Consider the following 25144-nt stretch of genomic DNA (forward strand, 5'->3'; position numbering starts at 1 on the left):
AAAAGTCAAAAAAGAGGGGAGGGAATCTATATTCAGTGAAAATATGCTTACAAATTGAAGAAAATTTTTAAATTTTCATATTAAAAAAAGTTGAATTTGTCTCCAGCATATCTGTACCCAGCTCTTCTTCAAAAAGGCGTATTAGAATGCAAATAAAATGACATTAGTATAGGCATAAACTCTAACCTGATCTAATTTTAATATTTAATTAAAAAGAAACAGTTTGTAAACTCCATTCATTATTAGTTATAAAGTACTCCTGACTTATTTCACGACTACCATGACATAGGAGGGCATCTCCATAACACCTGAGTGGCTGCTGATACATAACATGGCACTGTAGGAAAGAAAGAACTATCTGTTTTATTCTTGAACAAACTTACCTCTTTGTTTAGGAAAAATCTCTTCAGGATGCTGTAAAATAAATTAAAAATGCATTAGGTAATTGCTGTAAGATATAAACCTAAGTGAAATTTGTAAAAATATTAATGAAGATAACTACCTTCATTATTGGCCGGGCTCGCTTCTCAAACAAACCACTGGGAAAAAGGTAAGCAATCGCTCTCTGAAAATACACACAAAGGTTAATTAACAATTGCTATAAAAACAAGTCACGTTATGACTAATAGTAACTGAGTGCTTACCATGTGCCAGATATCGAACCAAGAGTTTCACGTACATTATCTCACCTTGTAATCTTCTAAATGGGATAATAAAATTACCACATATACATTCCCCAAAAGAAAAAAATTTGTAACTGTTAAACTAGTCATTAACAATTTTCAAGTGTCCACTTCAAACATGAGTGTGCTACCACAAATAACCCTCCTCTCTCCTTTTTAAAGGAAACTGGAGGAGCCCCTGTACGAGTGCCGGGCCAGGGCCCAGGAGCATCCTCCCAGCCCCAGGTGGCAGGCGGATGTCCACATACAGAAGACTGAAAAGGGCAGGCCCTACATCCCACCCACCGTGATACCTGGATGTTTTCAGAAGCTCTTTTGAACGTTTCCTAGAACTTGGGAGAGGTTTTTAAACTACCTGTTTCCAAACATGTTCTCTTCAATGTCTGTTTTGCAGTGGGGACGCTCTTGACATTCTGAATGTGATGCTCCCCTGTAGGCAACTTCCCCTATTCGGCGGGTCATTTAATATCCCTGGCCCTTTCCCCAAAGTCCGTGCCAGGAACAACCCCAGTGCTTGTGACAAATCTCACCCCTACACGTGTCCAAAGGCGCTTCACCTCCTGCGAGCAGGACTGCCCCCAACTTGCGCAGGCCCCTACAGCCTCCTCCTACACCCACCCACCCACCACCCCACCCACAATTAAAAGGAAAAACAAGCACAGAGGCCACGCGTTTTCACGTCTGTGGGCGCTGGCAGGCGGAAAGTCAGTGGCCCCTCTCTAAGCTCTAAATGACCCGGCAGCTCCTGCAGACCCAGTGCTGCTCTTTTAGGGCCTGTCCTCTCCACGCAGCAAATGTGCTGGACCAGGTTCTGCTCCTGGAAGCAGGGGCCTATAATTTGGGGGTATATTCAATTATATTAGGGAGCCCAGCTGTGTCTCTGGGTCCAGCGTCATTCCTTCAGCCTTCTGGCAATAAAACTGACACTAAAAACAAAAACAACAACAACAAAAAACTTGGCTCACATATCAGAATCCTAACTTTGTGAACTTTCTTTTCTTTTTGAAAAACCAGGGGCTCCTCTTCCTTCCTTCTCTGAAGAAGAAAAGGTGGACTTTTTATTTAATAAGTGATGTTGAGACAACTGATTGCCATTTGAAAAAAGGTAAAACTTGATCCAAACCTCACACCATACACCAGAGTAGCTCCAAATGAGTCAGAGAGCCAAACCTGGAAAATGAAACCAAACGAGTACCAGAAGATAACATGTATGAACTCCTTTATAACCTAGACATGGGAAAGTCCTTCTTAACTACCATCCAAAATTCAGAAGGAAAGAAAAAAAAATTGACCTATTAAACTACAGAAAAGAAAAATATGGCTCAAATATATTCAGAAAAAAAAAGGAGTAATTAAAAAAAAGGAGCAATTAAAACTATTGAGATAACACTTTTCATCTAACAGGACTAACAAAAATTCGAAAGCTTCACAGCATACTGCTGGCAAGGTTACAGAAACACCCTGATGCCTTGCTGGTGGGAGTGTACAACCTCCAGGGTTGGCAGTCTGCTAATATCTAACAAGACTACATATACGTTTCCCACAGCAATTCCACTTCTACAAATTTACCCTGAAGATACACCCCCACGAATATAAAACAACACAGCATAGGCTGTTAACTGATTTATAAGAACACAATACTAGAAACAACCAAATTATCATACACAAGAGGTTAGCTGAATAAATGAAGGTACATCTATGCCATCAATTACTCTACGGCTGAACAGAAGACTGAGAAAAGCAAGATGCAAAAGAAATATACTTAGAATGGGGTCACTGGTGTAAGAAAGAGAAACAGAAGTAAGAAAATACATACTGGAGTAGGAAAAAAATATACATAGGTTTCTTTCTGCAAACATAAACACAGTCTTTTTTAAAGCAGTTTTCTGATATGTTATTCAGAAGTATCTATATTAGAATGATAAAAATTGCAGAATTTAAATATTTCGCTAAGTGAAGTTAAGTCAACCAGAAAACCACTGGAGGAAGGTGGTGAAGGAAATACATGACTCTGCTAGCGTTAACCTCTCTGTCAACTGTTAGGTTCTAGGATTCCTGTATGTGTGTGGCACTTACCAGGCACCAGAGAACATGTACCAGCAGGAAATGGCCTATACCCTCTCGAGCATCTTAAAACTGGAGGAAAATTGGCATTCACATCTGAATTGTGGTTTGGCCCACTTGGACCAAGTTTATCAACCATGACGGATTAACAGAAATGTCACAATTAACTGAAATAAGTACTTTTTCACTTCTGAACAAGCTACATGAAAAACTATTATTTACACTAAGAAACACCAGGCGCAGTGGTTAAGAATCCGCCTGCCAATGCAGGGGACACGGGTTCGATCTCTAGTCCAGGAAGATCCCACATGCCGCAGAGCAACTGAGCCCGAGAGCCACAACTACTGAGCCCGTGTGCCACAACTACTGAAGCCTTCATGCCTAGAGCCCGTGTTCAGCAACGAGAAGCCGCCGCAATGAGAAGCCCGCGCACCACAACGAAGAGTAGCCCCCGCTCGCCGCAACCAGAGAAAGCCCGCGCACAGCAACGAAGACCCAATGCAGCCAAAAATAAATAATTAATTTTAAAAAATAATAAACTAAGAAACACCCAACCTTTCACAAAAACAAAACCCAGAAATACGTGTATCAGTTGGGACCCAATTAATGATTCTTCAAGAAGCTTTAACACAGTATTACTAGCCGAACATTTGTATTTGTTTCAGGCTTAGCATTTGTTTCAAGAAACCTATTCTCAGCTGAGGAACCAGACTCTGGATGGGGCCTGTGGGTAAACACACTGGTATTCAAACATCATCAATACCCATGAACATACACCTGAAATAGACACTAAACCTTGCCGTACTCTGATTTAAGGTTGCTGCTGCCTTAATCTTTCAGTTTTACATTCACTCAGAAGAAAATCTGAGCCACAGGAATAGAAAACACTCACGGGCATTTTCCTACAGTAAGCTCTAGCTTAATATTTCCTATATTAAGTTCTGGAATTTGTATGGAATTGAACTTGGCAAAGTTCTCAAGTGTTTTAAAGTAATGTCACATTTGAAAAAATTGTTAGACATATGTATGGCTTAGGTTCAATGGTTGGTTGTCACAAAAACAAAAAAACATAACACAAAAAACCTTGCTCTGCCAGGAGTATACATTTAGTGACAAGTATAGAACCCTTTAGAAATTTATTAGACTATGGCATGGTTTACCTGAATCCAAAACAAAAAAAGTACTGAATAAAAAAAAAGAATGTAAACTAAAGAAAAAAAATTAATCCAAGTAAGTCACCAAATAAAGTAATTCTCATTTGTAAACATGTTGTTTACATCTCTGGATTTTCACTAGAATACTGGTAATTCAAGTGTTCCCTAAAATGAAGGCAAAGTATTTAACTATATTCTTAGGCTTATGTCAAAGTATAAAAGGATTGCAAACTCAATCCAGGAGAAGGAAGCACTGGGTCAGGAATGCAATCTCTATTAATTAGGCATCCCAGCTGGGCAGTGGGTTTGCAGCTGTTAACTTGATCAATGACTTACCTAAATGTCATCTCTACTGATTCGCTTATAAATTACCAGCAAGTGAGACTAATGTACAGGTGCTAATTTATTTAAACTGTTCTCTACAGTTCTACACAGCTTTATAAACTGCATCTGGCACCTAATGTTAGCTGTCAGTTGTACTTAGACATGCCTGTCCTAACGACTCTGTTCATTAGAAGTGAGCACAAATTATGAAATATTGTGAAAAATGATACATCAAATGGAATGGGCACAGCAAATCAATTAGAGAAACTTCACACAGCATATTCACACTCTGGAGAACAAAACATTCAGGTTTTGGAAGGAGGTCTATAATACCAATTAAAAAGTGATTGGTAGGGCCTCCCTGGTGGCGCAGTGGTTGAGAGTCCGCCTGCCGATGCAGGGGACGCGGGTTCGTGCCCTGGTCCGGGAGGATCCCACATGCCGCAGAGCGGCTGGGCCCGTGAGCCATGGCCGCTGAGCCTGCGCGTCCGGAGCCTGTGCTCTGCAGCGGGAGAGGCCACAATGGTGAGAGGCCCGCGTACCGCAAAAAAAAAAAAAAAAAAAAAAAAAAGTAATTGGTAGACTTCAGCAGTATTATATATCAATTTGCTGGCTTTTTTCCTGAAATTCTAGAGTAATGCAGAACTTAACTTTTAATTCCCAAATAAAGACATTAGTAAATGCAAGTGCTATTCTGTATCCATAATATTTAATATAACCGAAATGTCTCCAACTTAAAATTTATAAGCTTAATTCAAAAAGGAAAATGCAAATATCAGTGGTCCTCAACCTTTCTGTGTTTACAGCATGATTCTGCGAAAAAGAATTTTGATGGTACACGTGAGAGGATGAAAAGGGTGAGCAACACGACACAGATCGTCTACTCCAGCACAGTGGTGTGTGACAACGCCTATGGAATTCCAAGGCTCTGACCACTGACCAGCCTTGAGCCTTCGGTCACGATTTGAGGAAAACATTTCTGCCCACCTCTGTTACACACTACGGGGCTATTTCTTACAGTTCCCATACACACAGACTCTTCTTTTGACCAAACTGTAACTGCTTTACACTGAATTACAAACTCCGTTCAGCTCAATGTTCATCGGACAGACTCCTCCATGGAGTAACATACACCGTCTCAGACAAGAGTCCTTTTCACACTGATCAACATCTGGAAATCACCTGGGAAAGATTTATGGCACAGGAGTTGAGAAACACGGCATTAAGATATATTTTCAAAATATTTAGCATGCATCTGAGTACTTTCAGCAAGACACCAAACACACATACACTGCACTGCTTGTCAGAGGGACCTGTGTGTCCTCCTGTCAGATCTTCCGGGGGTTACCAGCAGCACCAGTGATTCACAGAGAAAGAGCAGCAGGCCGTTCCTTTCTTTTCAATGTAACTTAAGAAATTAGGCAAAAATTAAACTGTTTTGAAATGGAGAAAATCTACACCTAATTTCTTTTTAGTTAATTTGCTATTTCACCAACTAAAAAGGATATTTTTCATATAAATTTAATGCCATCAGTGAGCATTAAACATTTTGCAAAACAAAATTTCTAGCAGATACACAACGCTGTAGCTTTAATAATAAAAAAACCTTCTGAATAATGTACCTTTAAATGTCCACAGTGACAAGCAGGATGATTTTTATCTGTAAAGTTTACCTGTCACATTTCCTTTTCTTTCACTAATCCACAACAGTACTCTTGTTTAAAGGCATATTAAATTAAGGGTGCACTAGCATAAAAGATTACCCAGGTGTAATTTTCACACATAAGTTGTATACACTTCACTCAGTGAGGCCAGAGGCCGTATTTCTATTCAAGCTCAACCTTCTGGAATAAAGTTGTAAACCTAGAAATCAATGAAAAAGGCCTATGAAGAGCTGAAGCAGCTACTATAAACTCATGCTTTCCTCATGCTGAGTCCAGTGGCTCCTGGTTTTAATCCACACGCCTAACAACCTTCGCTATGCCAGAAGGCCAGCAGGCAAAGGGAGCGGCAAGGGGCAAAGACAGACACCTTGATAGGAGAGGAGACAGGGCAGAGCCAGGCCACTCAGTACAGCGACACACACACACCACAGGCCTCCGCAGTTTAACAACCACTCTCGGCAGGAACATCCTGAGGCCCTCGAAGGTTAAATTACATTCTCTCTATTCCACTACATAAGGCTGGGGAGACTGCAGTTTATTTTAGAAAATGCTACCAAAAAATTTAATCTTTGAAAGTGTGGGAAAAACAGACTTTGGATACAGCAACACCGCGTACAGCTTTGATTTCCTCAACAATAAATACCTACTCTGTAGGTTTTTATGAAGATTAAATGTGCAAATGTATATCAGGCTCCCAGACAGCATCTTGCACATACATACGAGGTTTTCAGTAAGTGGTGGTATTTTTCTTTTCAAATAACAATTAAAAGTAAGTTTCTCTCATCTAGGAAATTCCCTTTTGTAGACGATCTAATTTCCTGATCATATTATTAAGAGACAAATTACAATACCTAGTTTTAATTTATATATTAAAAGTCAACATATTATAAAAAGCATTCATGATATCTAAATACGTAATAGCAACCATAATGTTCTTCTGAAGATTATCTGGAAGCTTAAAATATTTTCCTGATTTTGGATATCAAATTATTTATTTTTGTCTTTAGAAATAACCAAGCATTCTGTCAGTATGGAAATGTTAAATAGGACTTAGCTATACTGTCTCTCTTTCAGGTTATATACACAGCCAAACCTGTTACAAAAATAATAGTTCCAAATAAATAAATGAAAACAGGAACTACAAAATGATAAATTCCCATATATTTTCAGTGCTTTGGAAACGGTGGCTGTCATCGTCCTCTTCTGCTTTTACATCTACTCAGATGTCAAAGAAGGTCCTCTCAATTTAATAAAATGCCAGAAGAGGTAATTGACATAAAACGTGAGACTGAGTGAAGCACATCAATCATTTGTAGGAAAGTCGAGCACAGCAGAACCAAGGGGCCCACGTCAAGGAAAAGGGATCACACTTCCACAGGGCTTTCAGACACGAGCGAGGTGAGACAACACACCACCCTACAGTACAATACAAACTCTGACTGAAGTGGCTCCTGATAAATCAATGTTCCCAAGAGGACTGCAGATTCTCCTCCCCAACATTCTGTCTCATGGAAGACTTGTATGACCAAGGCAATCAGAAAACTAGTGACTGATTCAAGTCATGGTAGATTTTATTTATTACAATAAAATCTGCCATAGGAACAATAACATAACACATTAATCTCACGCTCCTTAGTTATATTCTGAGGTAGGCGAGCAAGTATTATTATTTTAGAGATGAGGAAACCTAGTGACCGTGCTGTGACCGGTCTGACATTACAATGCCAGTCAGTGATGCTGCAAGGACTCTCCTAATGCCAGGTTCTGCATCTTTCTACAACGTCACTTCAACTACAACAAATTTATCTTTTAAAAGAATGTTAATTTAACCACAAAGTTCTACATGTTCTGCATCTATATTCCTCACAAGAAATCCAGCTTCATTTTAAAACATTTTACATATTTTAAAGAAGTGATTGGACTTTCTTCATAACAATTCATGATTTCATTACTTTATTGTCTAAATCTAAGGAAGATTTTTATTATGTTCTATTAGCACAATGACACAAAATAACATCAACTTACTTTCACTACACACACAGAGTTTTACAGAAAAGCTGCCACCCCTCACATTTACTGTGTGATGTTAAACACACCTTCTCTGGAAACAACTCAATATTTTAAGAAGCAGAACTAAAAATATTGTTTCTACCTGACTGAATGACAGAATCTTTTAGATTTCTCTAAATAATACAAAAAGGATCCTTTAGATGAAGACACCAATGTCTGTCTGTTTTAAACCCCTTAAAGAAAAAAATTTTTAAGTATTTTAATATTATGAAGAAAACTGTTTTAGATCTTCAATATTTTTGCCTAAATGCGTTTCACAGATGATTGCAGCAATCATTATTTTAGCAATTGGTTAGTAGCAAGGAGAAACCAGTTTCTAAAACTCATATAATAACGAATGGCTTAATCTGAATACAATGGCACTTAATTTACCTATGTGAAAATTATACAGCAAGCCTAGACTTTTAACTAGGTAATTGAATTAAATTATAGGTCATGTCTACTCTGTAAAAATTAAAACTATTTTCATGAGGATTTAACATCTCAAACTAGCATTCTGATTAAACAGCCAAACAATGAACTCACACCACTCTAAACAACATAATTCATGTGTAATACTTATGTCGTGAAAATGCTCATCCCTTCAGATAGATTTACAAAACTACTGAATGATTCTGTTTCTCTCACTGAGCTAAATATATTCCATGTACACCTAAAAAGGTAGTGAAGAGATGCTCAAAAATGCCTTAGTGGTAAAGTCAGTTAGGTAGTGGGATCCTCTTCCTGAGAACAGTTACTCAGGGACACACAGATCACAAGGGGAGAGGGGAGGACCATTTTTAAAAGCAGACAGTAATTATCAAAAATCAAAAACAGAAATACACACACAAATCCCAGGCCTAGAGGCCTTCACTGATGAATTCAACCAAACATTTAAAGAAGAATTAATACCAATTCTTCACGAACAATTCCAAAAATAAAAGAGAATTTCCCAACTCATTCTGTGAGACCAGTATTACCCTGATATCAAAATCACAGACATTACAAGAAAAGAAAAAATACAGATAAGTATTAATTAGATGCAAAAATCCTCAGCAAAACACTAGCAAACCAATTCCAGAAACACATAAAAAAGATGACCCACCCTGACAAAGTGGGATTTGTTCCAGGAACACAAGGTTGGTTTAACATCTAAGTCAATTGATGCAAAAAATAATAAATAAATAACCCATATCCTTTAAAATATAGTTAAAATCTCTGATTCTTGTGAGTCTTAACTGACATCTAACACTTTGTTTAAAAGGGTTGGCTGGGGGGCTTCCCTGGTGGCGCAGTGGTTGAGAGTCCACCTGCCAATGCAGGGGACGCGGGTTCGTGCCCCGGTCCGGGAGGATCCCACATGCCGCGGAGCGGCTGGGCCCGTGGGCCATGGCTGCTGAGCCTGCGTGTCCGGAGCCCGTGCTCTGCAACGGGAGAGGCCACAACAGTGAGAGGCTCACGTACCAAAAATAAATAAATAAAATAAAATTAAGAAAAAAGAAAAAAAAAAAAGGGTTGGCTGGGGCTTCCCTGGTGGTGCAGTGGTTGGGAGTCCGCCTGCCGACGCAGGGGACACGGGTTTGTGCCCCGGTCCGGGAAGATCTAGACCCGTGAGCCATGGCTGCTGAGCCTGCGCATCCAGGGCCTGTGCTCTGCAATGGGAGAGGCCACAATGGTGAGAGGCCCGCGTACCGCAAAAAAAAAAAAAAAAGGGGTTGGCTGTTAAGAAGTAATGTTTCATTGAATAATGTTAAAAAAAAAAAAAAAAAATCTTCATTTGCTTCCATGATTCCCAGAACAAATTACAGGTAAAACAAGTTTGTCCTTTATGATTGACTTTGTGATTTGTTATGTCATAAACTTTTTTGGGGTTTGTATTTGTCTCCTTAGTCCTAAGAACAACATGGAGATAGTCATCCCTATTTTAATTTAGTAAATAAATAAAGAAAAAAAAGATAAAGTAGATAAAGAAAACAAACAAAAAAAAAATCAAGTAATGTGATATACCACACCAATAAAAGATATCATCTCAGTAAAAGCAAAAAAAAAAGTTGACAATATCCAAAACCCCTTTATGATAATAACGCTCAGCAAACTAGGTATGGAAAGGAATCTCCAGTACCTGATAAAGAGCATCTATAAAAACCCATAGCTAACATCATTCCCAATGGTGAAAGACGAAGGCTTTTCCCTAAGATCAGGAACAAGGTGAGAATGTCCACTCACTATTTCTATTCAGCTTTGCTGGAGGTCCTAGCCAGGGCAATTAGGCAAGAAAAAGAAATAAAAGGCATTCAGATTGGAAAGAAAGAACTAAAACTATTTCTATTTGTCAGTGGCAACATTTTATATGTAGAAAATCCTAAGAAATCCACCAAAAAACTACAAAACAATTCTATTGACAATAGAATAACTGCAAAAAGCAATTAATGTTCAGAAATAAACTTAAAAGAAATGCTAAACAAACTCAGAAAACTGGAAAACATCACAATAAGAAATTAAAGAAGATCTAAATAAACAGAAAGACATCCCATCATCACAGATCAGAAGACTTAAGATGGCAATACTCCCAAAATTTATCTAGAGATTCAACATAATCCCTATCAAAATCCTAGCTGGCTTGCAGAAGAAACTGATTAGCTCATTCTAAAATTCATATGGAAATTCAAAGGGCAGAGAACAGACAAAATGACCTTGACAAAGAAGAACAAAGTAAGAGTACTAGCACCAGGTGGAACAGGAACAGAATTTTAGCCCTACTCTCAAATCACTCAGAACATGCCCTCACTTTGAAAATTCAAATATATAGTTAGGTTGATAAAAACTCTGGGCTTGGGTTTACTTATGGGATTTTTCCTATAAACTTACCATTTGTTTTATCATTTTGTAAGAAAGCTGAGTTTAAGACTACATAACAGGATAAATGTTTCTAAGTCATGTATAAACATTCATTGTGGCTCCTGTGACCTGGAATCAAGGAAAAGTATCCGTTTCTGGTGAAAATCTAAACCTCACTATACTTTATAATGCTTCAAATATAGAGTAGCATCTCTCTGAAACCACAGTTCCAACTTGCAAAATAGCAGAGTGGCATTTTTCCTTATTCTGACAGTCTGACAGCTTTCGGTATTTAAAACTCTACAACAATTACTTTTCCAACAGAGTAACTGTACTTACATCAATATCCTCTTGGGTAAAAGTTTCTGGATCTTCTCCCATCATGTTGGCCAAGTGTCTCTTTCCTATGTTGAATTCTTCAATCTGCTTTTTAATAAAATCCACTGTGTAAGTTTCACGTCTTAAGACTGCAACATTTTTCCTTGTTGTTACAACTGTGGTGTGTCTTAACCTTAATATCTAGGAGAAAATACAAATGGAAAGAAAAGATTTTAAATTAAACAATGATCTTACAGGCCACTGTCTCTAAATAAAACAAGATATTCAAATAACTCTCTTTTTATTATGGTACTCAATTGGCAGGAGTCTGGAGACAAGGTAAAGGCTTGTTAAGACAACTGTTCCCTGCTAGAAAGCTTGCTTTTAAAAGCTTCTGCTTACAAAGTTGAAACTACTAGCATTTCAACACATTACAAATAATAATAAAAAAAAAAACTGTGAGCGATATGCTACCTCCGTGTCTGCTACAAACATCCACATTTGATACTGACTGATCAATGTCGGCTGCTGTGATATTTGTCACACAACGAATGAAAAGTAAAATGCCACTCCCTTAAAAAGAATGAAAAAAAAAAAAAAGAATTCATGGGTAACCTTTGTATCACACCATGACTGTCAAACTGCTTATAATAAAGCCAAAACTACTTTCATTTGTGACAGTTTAAAAAAAAAAATTCAAGTATCTTCACATAGCCATACACTTGCCAATCCTGTCCCACCGCTCTCTCACCAATTATTATACCAATTATAATTGCTATAACCAATTATTTGTTGTTGCCAGAATCCACTGACTCTGTACATCCCTGTCCCTTGTGGACCTATTACATGTTCCTAGAACAGAATACCTCTCTTTTCTCACATAACTCCTAACTGACTCTCCCAACACCTCCTCTGAGAAGCTGCCCACCACTCTACCCATCACAACTCATTTGTATTAGGCACTGCACTTCTGTGCTTTTCTGTATTTACCTTTGTAAATCTCACAGTACACTGTGTGTAGATCCTTGATATTCACGGGTTTAAAACCAGAAAAATTTGGCCATTCCCAAGTAATATTCCCTCCTCCACCCCAAATTTGGGACACTCAGATTTCTGCACTTGTACTGAGCCATTAACATGAAACGTGTATGCCACAATTCTGGTATGCAGGAGAAAACCTGGAGAGCTTCCCAACTGCGTAGCCAGGAGCCACAGCTTAACAGAACTTGTTTGTTTTTCCTTTGGCATCAGTGTCAAACATTTTTGACTGTGACCCACAGTAATAGCTACTGCTTATATCACCCCCTAGGTCAGACACACACACACATATATACATAAACAAAAGGCAAAAATACCCTGTATAAGATGGACTTTGATTATTATAATTATTCTATTCTCTCTACTCCCTTCTTTAATCTCTTATGAGATTTCATAACTAATGGGTTAGGACCCAAACTAAACAAAAAACAGGTGTAGTGTTTCAGCAACTCATAAAGTGATTAAAAACTTTGTTGTTTTATGAAACATGGCCCCTAAAAGAAATATAATGATTGATACTGGAGACGGAAGTGAAGAAATGCTAATATTTAAGACAGATAAGCTCTGGGCCAGGAAAAAAGCTTTATAAATGTCTTTAGCCATACAGAAGGAACCATTAAGGGTCTGATGGGGTCAGTTAAGTCTTTCAGTTGTATCTAAGCTGTACCGCATGTGCTAACACATGTGCTGTGGAGGTATTCAGGAATTTGGGGATTCAGCATCTCAGGACCATCCCTTGAGAGTGCTAAGGGTGGACACCGTCTAGTAACTGTTTGACTTCAATGATTTGTTTACTTCGCAGTGCCTGGCTCAAGTGAACTGCTCAGTAAACGTCTGCCATATGGGTGGAAAAAAAGAAAAGCTTTATTTATTTCAGGAGTGGTCAGGGAGGTGAAATTAAAGTAACACAGGAAAATCATTTTTCACCCACCTTACTGAAAAAAATAATAATACCTAATGCAGGTGGAAAGAAGGGCATGCTTTTACATCAACGATGGACTGTGAATTGCTACAGCCTTTCTGGAGAACTATGTGGAAACATCTATTAAATGTCTACTGACATTTGCAGCAATCACCTCACAACTGGAACTCTCTCCTACAGAAATAAAAGCATCAGATACAAGATATTTGATGTAGTAAGAATTACACCAGGATGTTTACACTTTATTAGTGGGAAGAAAAAGGAAACAAAGCAAATGCCCATCAACTGTTAAATTAACTCTGATACATTCATACCACAGAATATTATGCAGCAGTTACACACGTAATAGGTGAGATTTCTGCTATACGTGTAAGTTAAAGAAGCAAAAAGTAGAACAGGATCCATCTTTTGAAAGTATGCATATGAATGCATGTCTATGATTAAAAGAACATCGAGAAAGACACAGAAGGATACATACGTTCAAAGGTTTGGGAGTTCCAGGGATGGAGCAGAAGTTAACAACTCTCTGTCACCTCCCCCACTTTGTGTCAACAATAACATTCTGTATGCTACAGTCCCTTTTATAGGAAATTATGCGTATACAGAAAGGATACACTCAAAAGAGATGCATGAGAAAAATAAAAACTTCCAACCTATTTTCCAGCTAAAAAATAATAAAAACAAATGTTTGATGGATAAATGGATGGATGGATGGATTGGTTGATCTGAGTTAAAACATAAAAGAAAGAAGATTTTTAAAAAAGGTGGCACTCCTTTTTCAACATTTTGATCACAGTACTTGACTTCTTTACAGTGTTTGGTACTGTCAGTCACTCTCCCTCCTTGGAACACTCTCCTGTTTTCTATGCCTCCACACTGCCTGGGTTTTCCCCTACTTCTTCGGCAGGTCATCCTCAGTCTCTTGGGTGGCTCTTCTTCCTCTGCTGTTTGTCCTTCAGGGTCCGATCCCTCTGCTTATTCCTCATTCACTACAACCTCCCCTAGATGATCTAATTCATTTCCAAGACCTCAATTACCATCTACAAGGTAACAGAGGACTTGTAAATCAGCTTTCTTCTTTAACTTGCTTACCTATGGGTTTACTGGAAATCTACACTTGGACATCCCAAATATAACTATTTAATAGGCACAGTTATATCCAAAACTAAGCTCGTTTCCTTCCCTCTCAAATCTCGTTCCTCCTACTCAGATCCCATGTCAGTAAATCGCATCATCATCCAATCGGCTGTGAAGCTAGAATCCTGGCTTCCCACTGCCCTCAGGATTAAATTTAATTTAGAAGTTGTGATCTCCATCTCTCAGAGACAACGTACCGGGAAAATTAAGAAAACGAAAACTGCACAGATGCAAGACACTTTAAAACTGTCACACTCTCTCCTCTCCACTGTGCGACTTTCTGCATTAAGTCTTCGGGTCCCTGCAGGGGTCCAGTTCTCATCCACCTCCGCACTCTGGACCGCGGGGCTCGCGGGCAGGGCGGGACCCATCACCCACCCGCGGCGGGTCAAGGCAGGGGTCGCTCTAGCTCCGTCTCAGATAACTTACCCCTCGCTGCACCCTGAGAAAACCAGCAACAACGTCCAGGGTGGGCACCAGAAGGCAATCCCACTCCTCTCTCTACCTCAGACCGCTGCTGAGCACCTAAGACCCCAGGGCCCCGTCTGAGGGCGTGGAGACGCCAGAGGACCGCGACGGAGCCGGCTCCACATCCGCGTGCTCCAGAGGCCAGCACTCCCACCTCTCTCAGGCCTTACCTGGCATCCGGGACTTCTCTGCGGCTTAGCAGCCGCGGCTTTCCAGAGGCCCTGTCCCCGAGCAAAGCTAACCCTACCCCCAAGAAAGAGCCGGTACGAAGCAGCTGCGCCGCAGGACACACGTAGAGCCGCCATGTTGGCCGCGGGAGGCGCTGGCAGTAGGACGAAAAGGCGGGGCTTGCGGACTGCGCAGGGGCTGATGGGCTCCGTGTTCTCGAGGCTGCCGGGAAGAGGCACTGGAGCAGGGGGCGTGTCCCGCGGCCAGAGGCGGCTCGCCGTGATTGGGTGCGGGAGCCCGAGGGGCGTGTCCGACCCCGGCCCGGGGCAGGTGTTGACCGTGCGAAAGGTAGTGGGTCTGCATCCTGGCATCGCGCATCTTCTGCGCGTCTTGTAGTCGGTCGCTCCCCGAGTCTCCTTGGAACGACTGCCACGTGGCTGTCTCGCCAGCCCTCCCGCCCCACGTCCAGCCTGCCCTAGCGCCGGCTCCCCTAATTAGCCCTGTCTTCACGCTCCATCATCACCCAGCTCCTCTCTCCGCTCGGTAGGACCGAGCTCCGTGCCTCTGCTCCCAGCAGACCCCTTCTTGGCATGGGTTTTACCTCCTCCTCCCTTCCCACGTGGATCGGGGTCCAGTGTCTCCACCCTCCTCCGGAAACTGGTTGTTTCCTAAGTGTATGAAGCGCAGGCTAACCCTTAAACCTGCGAGGACAGACACTTGTCTTTGCTTGTCACCCCCTTACGGTTAGTACTAAACCTCCCTGGAAACTCAATCAGAGCTAAATAAATGGGCATGAATATAGATGAGCATGGCTTGCCTTCTGGGGCTTTTTTACTGTTTGCTCCAGACAGTAACTCCAAGGGCGCTTTCTACGAAATACATATTACAGGATGTAGTAAGCCGCTCTTAAAGGGTTTCCAAACAATTAGATTTGAAGGATCAGTAAAATCAATACGCAAATACACACATGCATATGGAAAATCTGAGGTCAAGCTGTCAAGCAAATAAATGTCATCTACTATCATCACTATTTCGTAAAACACAGAACATGTTAATAAAGAAGGTAGAAGTGACATAATCTTGGAATGAAGTGTGGTCCTTCAAATGGAGTGCATTTATGTGTACGCAAAGCTCGCACTCGTTCTTCTCGGTGTTACCTTTTAGGCTAGCGAGACTTTCATCAAAAGTTGGCAGAGGGGCTTCCCTGGTGGTGCAATGGTTGAGAGTCCGCCTGCCGATGCAGGGGACACGGGTTCGTGCCCCGGTCCAGGGAGATCCCACATGCCGCGGAGCGGCTGGGCCCGTGAGCCATGGCCGCTGAGCCTGCGCGTCCGGAGCCTGTGCTCCGCAACGGGAGAGGCCACAGCAGTGAGAGGCCCGCGTACCGCAAAACAAACAAACAAAGTTGGCAGAGACCCATGAGCTAGTATTCGGGAACCAAGACTTTATAACTTATTAAGATAGATGTCTTTAAACAGCATTTCCTACACAGTGTGAAAAAAAGTTTTTTAACTTAATTGTGGAAATTTCACCAAGACAATCAAATAAGTATGTAGAAGCAGAATTTATATCATTTTTTAAAATGACATGTTGGAGCATATGAAAAATACATTAAGTACTGAAATTAAGATTAAGAATTGTGGAAGTTTTTTTCTCTAAGATTCATGTTATGATCTTTTACTAGATTACAGTAAAGCAAATGTAATACATCTCCCACCTCTAGGGGCAACCCTTGGACTGCTGCTTTGAATTTCCTGTGTAGCCTTTGAGTTTGGGAAGAAATATGTAACTGTAGGTTGACACTGGCTGCATAATTTGGCGACAGAAGGAAAGATTGGAATCAGGAATGTACTGATAAACATTTAAAATATTTAAAAAAATGTCGTTTTACCAAACAACTACAGCTTAGATTCATTTAATTTTTCTCTCGTTTACTGAGCACCTGTTATGTCAGAGGCAACAGGCATCCTCGGTCCCATATCAGGATCATAAAATACCAACAGTCCAACATGGTGGAGTCATGTAAATGTGAGGATTCGGTTCTAGAGCAGCTTCTAAGGTAAACATCAGGAAAGTCGAAATGTTGGACAAACAACACCAAGTGTTGCCGAGTTGTGAGAATGCAGGAAGTGTTAGATGCTGGTGGTGAGGGTGTAAACTGATATAGTTTTCCTGAAAACAATGAATCAATGATCTAAAGTTAAGATGAGCACACCCTACAATCTATTGATTACATTCCTAGGTATATATACCTTGCAGAAATTCTTGCACAGTATATCAGGATACATGTATAAAAATGTTCATAGAATCAAATTCTTTTGTAACAACACAAAAAAACCTACACACACTTTTAAAGGATTCCTAGAAAGCGTCCCTGGAACTGCAGAGCTTTGTCGATCAATATGGAAAACTTCAGTCTGGAAAAAACACGAAGGCTTGATAGGTCCACAGACAATGGAGATCTTCAGAGACCTTTGAATCAAAGATGACCAAAGAACGAAATAATGCCATTTGCAGCATGGATGGAATTAGAGATGATCCTACTCAGTGAAGTAAGTCAGAAGGAGAAGGACAAATGCCACATTATATCACTTATACGTGGAATCTAAAGTATAACGCAGATGAACTTATCTACCAAACAGAAACGGACTCACAGACATAGAGAACAGACTTGTGGTTGCCAAATGTGGGTGGGGGCAGGATGGAGTGGGAGTTTGGGGTTAACACATGCGAACGATTATATACAGAATGGATAACAACAAGGTCCTACTGTACAGCACAGGAAAAAAAAAAAAGATGACCAAAAACAGTATGCTTCAGGGAGAGTGCATAAAATGTGGATCAAGAAATCAGAGTTCCCCTCTGAGCCCTGCCATGGACTCACTCTTGACCCTTGGCGGTCATTTCGCTTATGGAAAACCTGCATTTCTAATCAGCGTAACAAGGGTGTATTAGACCAGTGATCCTCAGCAGTGCAGCCCCCAGAGCAGGAACTTCAGCACTACTTACTAAAAAAAAGTAAATTTAGACACAGAAACAGACATGTACAGAGGAAAAACAACATAAAGATACAAGGAGAGGATGGCTGTCTACAAGCCATGGAACCCCCGAGGCCACCAGAGACAAGGAAGGAGGATCTGGAACAGATTCTCCCTCACAGGGAAGAAACTAACCCTGCTGACCTTGATCTCGGACCTCCTGCCTGCAGACTGCGAGACTATACAGTCTCCCGCCCGCAGAGCTGCACCGGCTTGTTCCAGAACAGGTGATCTGCCTTTCCTCTGAGCGAAGGACGGGATGTGAAGAAAGCCAGCATCGCTTGCCCTTAAACCATTACCACGGAAGATTTATTACTTTGACTTTAGTTTACTATGCTTCAGTTAAAAAAATTACGTGAATAAATTATTTTGATTTCTAAAGGTCTTTAAAAAATCCAGTAGCTTCCTTTTTATTTATTTATTTTATTTTTTTGCGTTACACGGGCCTCTCACTGTTGGGGCCTCTCCGGTTACAGAGCACAGGCTCCGGACGCACAGGCTCAGCGGCCGTAGCTCACGGGCCCAGCCGCTCCGCGGCATGTGGGATCTTCCCGGACCGGGGCACGAACCCGTGTCCCCTAGCACCCGCAGGCGGACTCCCAACCACTGCGCCACCAGGGGAGCCCTCCAGAACTTTTTCATCTTCTCCAGCTGAAACTCTGAACCTATGAGACAATTCCTATCTTCCCTCTCCCCCGGCCCCTGGTAACCGCAATTCTACTTTCTGTCTCCTTGAATTAGGCTATTATATTTACCTCATCTAAGTGGAATCATACATTTTCCCTTTTATGACTGGCTTATTTTACTTAGCATGCTTTCAAGGTTCATCCATGTTGTAGCATGCATCAGAATTTCCTTCCTTTTTAAAGCACATTTTGTTTATCCGTCAAGGGACACTTGAGTTGCTTTCGCCTTCGGGCTTGTGAATAATGGTGCTATGAACATGAGCGTACAGTATCTGTTCAGGTCGCTGCCTTTAATCCTTTGGGGTGGATACCTAGAAGTGGCATTGCAGGATTCTTGTTTTTAATGTGGCCAGATTTTTAACTTAATCTACACAGGTGGTTGCCCACAAAAGATAACCTGATAATTTAAGTCTACAACATAAAAAGGCTCTAGTTATATAGACCACTCCCAGCTAAACAAACAGTACACATGGGGTATGAAAATGAGTAATGTAAATTTCACTGGCATTTAAAAATATTTATATGAGGCAGTTTTAGTACATAATTACTATATATCAAGCTTCTCTAACAGTTTAAGAACTGAATCTGTCTCAGCCCACAAGTAAATCTATTCTCCCAAAGTTCATATATTTTATCATATTGATTGAATTTTAATAAATAAGAAATAGAACAAGTATCTTCTTTGGCTTTTCACCCCACTGTGTTCAGTGTGAACCCCATCCATTTGCATATGCTCTTTACCTACGAGCCGTCATTTATGTCTGCTATAAGAGAGACGGCACTTAGGGAGCTGTCAGTCAATGCTGTTATGATACTTCAAGAATCATTCCTCCAGGCTTCATTATCAAAAATAAAACAAATTTACATGGAACATAAATGTGGATTCATCGCACGATTTGCTGTGCATTGAAAATGACTTCAAAAGCACACAAGTTCATGCGGCAATATGTTTGGGCCAGTGTCTCCTTGACCATGTTTGCAACTACTTTGCATAGATTAAGTCTTTTTTTTTTTTTTTTTTTTTTTTTTTTTGTGGTACGCAGGCCTCTCACTGTGGTGGCCTCTCCCGTTGCGGAGCACAGGCTCCGGACGCGCAGGCTCAGCGGCCATGGCTCACGGGCCCAGCCGCTCTGCGGCATGTGGAATCTTCCCGGACCGGGGCACGAACCCGTGTCCCCTGCATCGGCAGGCAGACTCTCAACCACTGCGCCACCAGGGAAGCCCGATTAAGTCATTTTTAAAGTGAATTTAGACAGTAAAGGTAGTTATCCGGATAGGGTGGTAGAGTTATAAGTGGTTTCCCTGCTTGAAATAATAGTGCGTAGAAAATGTTCTGTGATGTTATGGGTGTCTCTTTCACCCGTGTCCAGGGCATGAATTTGGGCTCAATCCAGGACTCCTTTGATGGGTGCTGAGTGAAGGTATAGCAGACCTAGAAAAACGGAACTAAATGAACAAGATTTTAGCCTGGATATAGTCGAGGGTCTAGGACTTGCAGAATGAAATGAAATTGGAATCAATAAAAATCACTAAGGGCATGGTTAAAATAAACAGGCTTAATAATCAAATTCCGGAAAACTAGAACTAAAGTGAACTTCTTGAGGCATAGAAGAGACTATTTTAGGACCGATAGAAGAAGTAGCACTTTACACAGCAGGGAGGCAACTTAAAAAGTGCATTGCTCCCGAGAGGTTGATGCAGTCTGAAAATGAAAATAAGTAGAAGATTGTGATCCAGACCTGAAAAATGAGAGTGTTCTCATTCAAAAACGTACTGAAGTGTGATCTTACTCTTTTGCAGAAGTAAAGCTAAGAACAAATCTCTAGAGTCTGTGTCAGAGAAAGTGTATCGATTTAGGCAGACCGTGGGGTATGATTCTAAGAAATATAAAAAGAATTGTATAAATGATACACGCATGTACACATGAACACACACGCGCACGTGTAAGACATTGCAAAGTGTAAAGAGAATTATATAACATGGCATGAGTTGAGCTCTGTTCTCAGTTTTTTCTCATTTAATCGTAACACCCCTATGAGGGAGACGCTGTTACTACCCTCTTGTGAGACATAAGGAAGGTGCCGTTTGGACGTGTTCAATGCCTTGATCCGCTCCCACAACCAGGAAGGGAGGGAGCCAGACAACGTGCACTGGAGCACGTGCTTCTCTGTATCACACCCAGTACTGGGCAGGACTGGCGTCTTTACCAAGGGTGTCTTGAGAACCTTATTCTCACCTTTCTCCATTGTACCTGCTCGCTGGTACCATTCTTTTCCGGGACCCAGTCCACTTGTCCGCCTGCTTTAGTACCAACCCACTTAACTCCGTCTGCTGCTCTTATGGTCCCCTCACCCACCCCACCATCTATGTAAGGACACAAGGCTACATCTGCTAGGTGGCTCTTCGCCGGTCAAAAACTGGCTGCCCTTCAGACATGTTTCCTTTGGCCTACACAGTGATGTGTGCGTGTGTGTGTATGTGTGTGTGTGAAATTTAAATGCGGGTGCCTTAGGTTGATACACACCTTCCTTCCTGTCCCCACCACTCTTGGCGGCCTGCTTCGGGCTGTTCCCTTGTTCGCATTACAACCCTGCCTTCTACAGAGTGCACTGTGAATGCTACACACATGCCCTGATAAATGCTTCCCCGTATAAACATGAACCCCCAAACTATTCAGATTTTGTCTACTCAAAGATAGCTAGGAATGTACAGGCTCTAGGACCCAAAGGATTTTTCCAGAAAGGCCAACCTTTCTGGACATTGAATACTTTACGATTTGGAGACATTGGATAAACCTGCCCAGCATCTCTGCTGACTCTACCGTCCAGCTGGAAAGTGGAGTCTTGGTACTTTAGGAATTAAAGTACGAAATTAATCTACACAAAGACTATTTTATCTTTAACACCCATTATTTATTGATACATACCTTGCAAGGCTCTGTGATAGAACTATCTGGGTATTAAGATGATACCTGTCTTTCAGGAGCTTATAAACGTACAGGGAGAAAAAGATATTTACACCAATTTGATCATTCTAAAGAGACTGTGATATAGTCATGAAAGAATCGCAAAGTAATTTGGGAGTCTGAGAAAGAAAACATTACTGCCTGTCAAATGGATCAAGACGGTTTTATTTCCTAAATGTTTTATGGAGCTGCAAGTCAAAATAAGGAAACCATCAAACTCATTTCTTTACCATTATGCAGAACCACTTCTAAACTCCCTCTGAAAGCAATTAAACTACCCCTTTTTATAAATCCGACAAAGTGGAATTTTCTTTCTCAATTTATCAGATCAGGTGATTAAAAATTATTCTTCAATATCCCTAAATGACTCTCAAGCATTTGCATGCCACCTTTCTTATTTCCACTGAAGAAACATTCCCGGCCCATTTTCTAAGTGTTTTTGGAAATAAGTATCATATCTGAAATCTGAAATTGTGTCCAATTTCACCGAGCAGATCACAGCCTAGTGAATGACTAAACCATCACATCTCTTTATGAAGAAAGTTTGCTGTGATTAGATTGTAAACACCTGCATGTTGTTATTTTAACTTTAGACTCAAAAGAACATTTTATCCTGGGAAATGTAGATACCTGAAATAAGCATGTCAATTTTCAAACGAAGCTATTAGAGTTCCATTCTTAATAACCTTGAAGCTTAGAAATAGCTCTGCTTATACGGTAAATCCATGATTTCTTGTTGTTTTATTTATGTGCCCGGCACTCTTTAGATACAGGTTGCTGACCTCAGGGTACACACATGTCAAATATTCATGTTCTTTATGACTTCGTATCTAATCACAGCAATGTGTTTCTTTATGCAGTCAGAATTCAAGACTTCAATTTAATAATTCAACCACTCGTGACGTTTACAACAGGGAAGATAAAATTGACAGTATGAGTCTGTGTGACTTCGAGATTTTATTTGTTATACATTTGATCTATTGTTGGAAAGAGAGAGCAGAAGGAAAGAAATAGGATTTTGGTTTTCATCTTCTGTTTTTTTGTACTTGCACAGTCAATATTGTAGAATCACGCTGGGAACAGCAGTGGAGAGGGATTCCTGCTAAACCACAGGCACAAGCATTGGGTCATTAACATTGTATCAGTCTGTGCTCAGCTGTGGCTGGGATTTATTACCTGGTGTTCACTAACTTACAAAATCGTGGAAGCACCGTCTCCCCTGGAACTACACTGACGATGCTGATCCTATACTCTGCACCCACCAAGTGGACGCCTCACGCCCTGCCCATCTAGAGCCACTTAACCCAGTTACAAAGCTAAGCCTCACATGGGGGCGTCTGATTGGCAGAAGCTGAATCATATCTGGAACCCTAGACGCAAGGAGTCTTTAAATTTCCAGCTGGAGCAGTGCGGGAGAGATGTAATTTGTTTCAGGGTTTTGCTTGCTGCTCTATTCCTAACAGTTTTCCAAACAGTCCCCAGTACCTAGAACCTGGAACATAAATGTCTGTTGAGGAAGGAAATTGGAAGTTAATCCATGGTTTCCAACACAACCACTCAATGGGGATGTTGCAAAGGGGGCTTAAGCATCTACAGATACCTAGATGAGGTGAATTTCAAGTCTTTTTCAAATCCCTTGAGGACAGAGTCCATGTCTGTTTTGTCCACATTGTACCCCAGCTCCACTGTGCCTGGTACAATACCAGGCAATCAATAAACTGTTGTTGGTTGAATGACTGATGATGTGAAATATAAGTTGTCACTTTCTCCTGTCTCCATTATTCTTCAGGCGTCTAGATCCACATATTGACTATACTCTGGTTTTTGTTTGCTATCATGTAGATATTATATTTGATAAGGTTTTCATTTGATTTCCTTTGTATATTATTTGTTGCTTTTCCCTTGCTGCTTCTAATATTTCTTCTTTGTATTTAAAATTTGATAGTTTGATTAGTATGTCTCTTGGCGTGTTTCTCCTTGGATTTATCCTGTATGGGACTCTCTGTCCTTCCTGGACTTGGGTGACTATTTCCTTTCCCATGTTAGGGAAGTTTTCGACTATAATCACTTCAAATATTTTCTCAGACCCTTTCTTTTTCTCTTCTTCTTCTGGGACTCCTCTAATTCGAATGTTGGTGCATTTAATGTTGTCCCAGAGGTCTCTGAGGCCGTCCTCAATTCTTTTCATTCTTTTTTCTTTATTCTGCTCTGCAGCAATTATTTCTACTATTTTATCTTCCAGGTCACTTATCTGTTCTCCTGCCTCAGTTATTCTGCTATTGATTCCTTCTAGAGTATTTTTAATTTCATTTATTGTGTTGTTCATCATTGTTTGTTTGCTCTTTAGTTCTTCTAGGTCCTTGTTAAACTTTTCTTGTATTTTTTCCATTCTATTTCCGAGATTTTGGATCACCTTTACTATCATTACTCTGAATTCTTTTTCAGGCAGACTGCCTATTTCCTCTTCATTTGTTTGGTCTGGTGGGTTTTTACCTCGCTCCTTCATCTGCTGTGTATTTCTCTGTCTTCTCATTTTGTTTAACTTACTGTGTTTGGGGTCTCCTTTTCGCAGGCTACACGTTCGTAGTTCCCATTATTTTTGGTGTCTGCCCCCAGTGGTTGAGGTTGGTTCAGTGGCTTGTGTAGGCTTCCTGGTCAAGGGGACTGGTGCCTGTCCTCTGGTGGGTGGGGCCTGATCTTGTCCATCTGGTGGGCAGAGCCACGTCTGGTGGTGTGTTTTGGGGAGTCTGGGGACTTAGTATGACTTTAGGCAGCCTCTCTGCTAATGGGTGGGGTTGTGTTCCTGTGTCACTAGTTGTTTGGCATGGGGTGTCCAGCACTGTAGCTTGCTGGCCGTTGGGTGGAGCTGGGTCTTAATGTTGAGATGGAGATCTCTGGGAGAGCTCTCACCGATTGATATTACGTGGGGCTGGGAGGTCTCTGGTGGTCCAATGTCCTGGACTCGGCTCTCCCACCTCAGAGGCTCAGGCTTGACACCCGGCCAGAGCACCAAGGCCCTGTCAGCCACACGGCTCAGAAGAAAAGGAAGAAAAAAAAAAAGAACAGACAGAATCCTAGGACAGATGGTAAAAGAAAACCTACACAGACAAAATCACATGAAGAAACATACACATACACTCACAAAAAGAGAAAAAATGAAAAAAATAAAAACATTTTAAAAATAAAAAAAGAAGAGAGCAACCAAACCAACAAAGAAATCCACCAGTGATAACAAGCACTAAAAACTAAACTAAGATAAACATAAAACCAACACCAACCAGACACAGAAAGTAAACCCCAAGTCTAGAGCTGCTCCCAAAGCCCACCTCCTCAATTTTGGGATGATTCATTGTCTATTCAGGTATTCCACAGATGCGGGGTACATCAGTTTATTGTGGGGATTTAATCCGCTGCTCCTGAGGCGGCATGGAGAAATTTCCCTTTGTCTTCTTTGTTCTCACAGCTCCTGAGGTTCAGCTTTGGTTTTGGCCACTTCTCTGCATGTAGGCCGCCCTCAGGCATCTGTTCCCGCCCAGACAGGAGGGGGTTAAAGGGGGTTAAAGCAGCACTGATTAGGGCTGTCTCGCTCACTCAGGCCGGGGAGAGGGAGGGGTACGGTAGTCATAAA

General features: G+C 41.0%; 1 protein-coding gene across 1 annotated transcript in view; it reads right to left on the reverse strand.

The window, feature by feature from the left end:
* MRPS9 (mitochondrial ribosomal protein S9) overlaps positions 1-14972 on the reverse strand; it is a 44173-nt gene extending 29201 nt beyond the window's left edge. Inside the window, exons 1-4 of the mRNA XM_065891340.1 lie at positions 14830-14972; positions 11116-11295; positions 503-565; positions 384-414 (exon numbers count right to left, since the gene is read on the reverse strand). Of these exons, the coding sequence (XP_065747412.1) occupies positions 384-414; positions 503-565; positions 11116-11295; positions 14830-14964 (409 nt within the window). The 5' untranslated portion in view covers positions 14965-14972. The remainder of the gene's footprint in view (positions 1-383; positions 415-502; positions 566-11115; positions 11296-14829) is intronic.
* Positions 14973-25144: the final 10172 nt, after the last annotated feature.

This window comes from Phocoena phocoena, chromosome 14 (assembly GCF_963924675.1).
Source record: "Phocoena phocoena chromosome 14, mPhoPho1.1, whole genome shotgun sequence".
Lineage (NCBI taxonomy): Eukaryota > Metazoa > Chordata > Mammalia > Artiodactyla > Phocoenidae > Phocoena > Phocoena phocoena.